The 3,265-nt window shown below is 41.9% G+C and overlaps 1 protein-coding gene across 1 annotated transcript in view; it reads left to right on the forward strand.

Annotated features, from left to right (window-relative positions):
* The first annotated feature begins 2,886 nt into the window (after positions 1 to 2,886).
* The window catches only part of LOC101772946 (mitogen-activated protein kinase 1), a 6,013-nt gene continuing 5,634 nt past the window's right edge, over positions 2,887 to 3,265 (forward strand). Inside the window, exon 1 of the mRNA XM_004964756.3 lies at positions 2,887 to 3,233. Coding sequence (XP_004964813.1) covers positions 2,986 to 3,233 — 248 coding nt within the window. The 5' untranslated portion in view covers positions 2,887 to 2,985. The remainder of the gene's footprint in view (positions 3,234 to 3,265) is intronic.

Below are 3,265 nucleotides of genomic sequence, written 5' to 3' on the forward strand. Positions count from 1 at the left end.
CCCCCCCCCCCCCCCCCCCAACCTCCAATTAGCTTGGGTACATGATGCGTTGAAGCATGAATTAGCAGCTGCATGGATCCTGTCAGCTTATCTACCTGACATGAAGGTTGTATCTGAGCTAATTCTTAAAAGATTCTACTGAATTCAGATTATTTCACCGCAACTAATTCATAACTAGGTGAGAAAATAATTATCCTTTTTTAATTTGACTTCAATTAGGTTTTTAATAGATAAACAAATACACTTATTAATGACTTGTAAGTAATAAAGACATGAGGAGCGCTATAACCAAAACAAAAGGAGGTAGCTTCTTCTAAATTTACTGCCTATCAATTTCAATAATGTTTAAACTCCTAGTTCGCTTAGAACTAAGAAGATTGTAGTGTTCAAGGTTATTATTGACAATTCCCTGAACTAACCCCTAAATTGAGAAGACAATATGAATTTAGAGCTTGTTTGTACTCACAAACACAATGAAGGAACAAACCAAAGGATCACCTCCTTACATGATTCAGAATAAAAAAGCATAGGCTACACAAAACCCAACATATGTAGCCCGAACATGCACTACTAATATGTTTATTACATACACAATAGCTGTTCTCAGTTCCCACCAGCCAACTGGTAGTTCAATTTGTAGTTCAACATTTTCATAACTACTAATCCACTTTTCTAGATTGATTAGCTGCAGTTTGCTCATACCGAGGTGAACAAGCAAAACAACCTAATCAGTACAGCTCAGTACAGCACCATGCTTTATAACTTCTCCTTATATATACACAATAACGATGGATGATATGAATTATAAATATAAATTGCAATCCAAGTAAAATTATCCATACGAGTTTTGGAAAGAAAAAACTAAAAATAATAAAATAAAAAACAAACAAACAAATAGGTAGGCATATATAAAAAGAGAATTCACAGTAAAAATAAGAAATAAAATGAAACAGAAAGGAGAGAAAAATGGAAAAAGAAAAGTTAACACGAGGCAAGAAAAACGGTGAAAAAACGAAAGAAAGGACGACAAAGAAAAGAAGGACGAAAAAGAAAACCAGGAAAAAAAAGAAACGCTTATGTCGTCATGGCAGTGCCCACACAAGCATAGAGAGAAAGGTAGTAATTGGGTCAACTAACTCTTGTGTCTGGGCCAAAATAAACTGTGCAACTGGGCCAGGAATGTCTTCAGAGGCAAACAACAATCGTCTCCAACAGCTTTTAGCGAATCGACTGACTGGCACGTAATTTTCTTTTAGAGTTTGGTCAAGGACCGAGCATTGCAACAAGATAAAGGTTTTCAAGCGTTATTACAACGAATGCGAGCACCACGGCATGCATGCCTAGGGATACAGACAGGTTCAAATCCACATGTTGGATGTAACATCGATTTTCAAAAGCTCTGTAGTATGGCATCTCTTTGCCTATAAATCTTTAGTGAATTTAACAAATGGCTCCTGCTTAATTTTAAAACCTGAATCATGTGACCGGCGATCTCATTAGCAATCATGCACCACCCTAAAGAAAATACTCCTTGACCATCACAATTTGGAACGGAGGGAGTAGCCATGAATCCTTGACCATCACATAATTTAGTTCACTTGATCACTACTGGTTTATGCCAAGGGCGTCTACTGTTTCATCACATCCTTAATACTATTATCGTCTATTACACGTGACCTATACAGTAGTTGTGATTGCACTAAAGCGTCTGATCCAAACACAACATTACATTGCTGGAGAAACCCAGGCTTGGATATCACCGATCAAATTAGAATCACCATTGCCTTGTTTCTCATCGCTAAGGTTGACAATTTTTGTACATTATCACATTTGATTGTTACTATTATAAGAATAAAATGGACAAGCAGTCTTTAGACTTGTCATAAAAGTGCTACCCTGACTACTCATGATATTTGAAAATGCAATCATATCATAATTTTAAGGACCATCCGTACATTCCACTCCTATTATAATTTCACCTCAAGCTCTTTACACATACTTCCATTGGCGGGTCTAGATGGCAAAAACCCATAGTAATTGGCCCATCACCTAATTAAGATCAGCCAATGCAAAAAGGCCCAGCAGCAGTGTCAATTTGACTGCTCGCTTCCCCGATCCATGAACCCTCTTCGAGCCTTGCCATCAATCTCGTCTGCTCTCCTTTATCCAAAAAAAAAAAAAATCTCGTCTGCTCGACGACGCTATCGTTGTATGACCTTCTCCTCCCTCCGGATGTGTTGGAGGCAGAAAACGCAAGCTGCGGCAGGTACTCCTCTACCTTTGAATATAGGATATAGTCAATCGTATGTTTCTTTTTTTAATCACTTTGTATTGCATATATTAGTTCAAGTATCCATACAAATGCATTATAGATCAACCCTCTCTGGCTCGATTCCTGGATCCGCCACTATGCATGTTACTATTATAAGAATGAAATACACGAGTGCTCCTTAAACTTCTTATAAAAGTGCTATCAGGCTCATGATATTTGAAAATGAACATCTTAACGTAATTTTAATGATGGTCCGTGCACACTCCACTCCTATTATAATTTTACCCAAACTTTTGCTACTTCAGAGTATTTGGTGTTTCTCACTTGCTACTTACACCATATTAACATACTCTTCATGATATTTAGTCTTTTGGTCCTCTAGATTCTACTTGTTTATGCATCATGTTTTCGAGCCATTTTGCCACGTGGCATCTCTTTGCACTAGCAGGCCTTGGGGGTGCGCGTAGCAGCAATCCGCACCATCGCCAACCATTTCCTCCTCGTCCACGCAGGCCACAGGCCGGCAGGCGGCAGCTCGGGCTAGGCGAGGCAAACCAAGAGGGGAAAAAAATAAAAATAATTAAAAAGAGGAGCTCCTACTAAAAAAGAGGGAGGCCTCGAAAGCGACCAAACCTCGCAACGAATTCCCATTCCCCCCACCTCCACCCCACTTTCCCTTCCGCCCCCTTCCTCGGCGCGATCCAAATCCGGCGATGGACGGCGGGGCGCAGCCGCCGGACACGGAGATGACGGACGCCGGAGCGGGCGCCGGCGGCGGAGGAGGCCACCCGCCGCAGCAGCCGGCGGGGGGAGGAGGCGGGATGATGGACAACATCCAGGCGACGCTGAGCCACGGCGGGCGCTTCATCCAGTACAACATCTTCGGCAACGTGTTCGAGGTCACCGCCAAGTACAAGCCCCCCATCCTCCCCATCGGCAAGGGCGCCTACGGCATCGTCTGGGTGCGCTGGCTCCCTCATCCCCTTCAAAACC

This window comes from Setaria italica, chromosome IV (genome assembly GCF_000263155.2).
Source record: "Setaria italica strain Yugu1 chromosome IV, Setaria_italica_v2.0, whole genome shotgun sequence".
NCBI classification, from domain to species: domain Eukaryota; kingdom Viridiplantae; phylum Streptophyta; class Magnoliopsida; order Poales; family Poaceae; genus Setaria; species Setaria italica.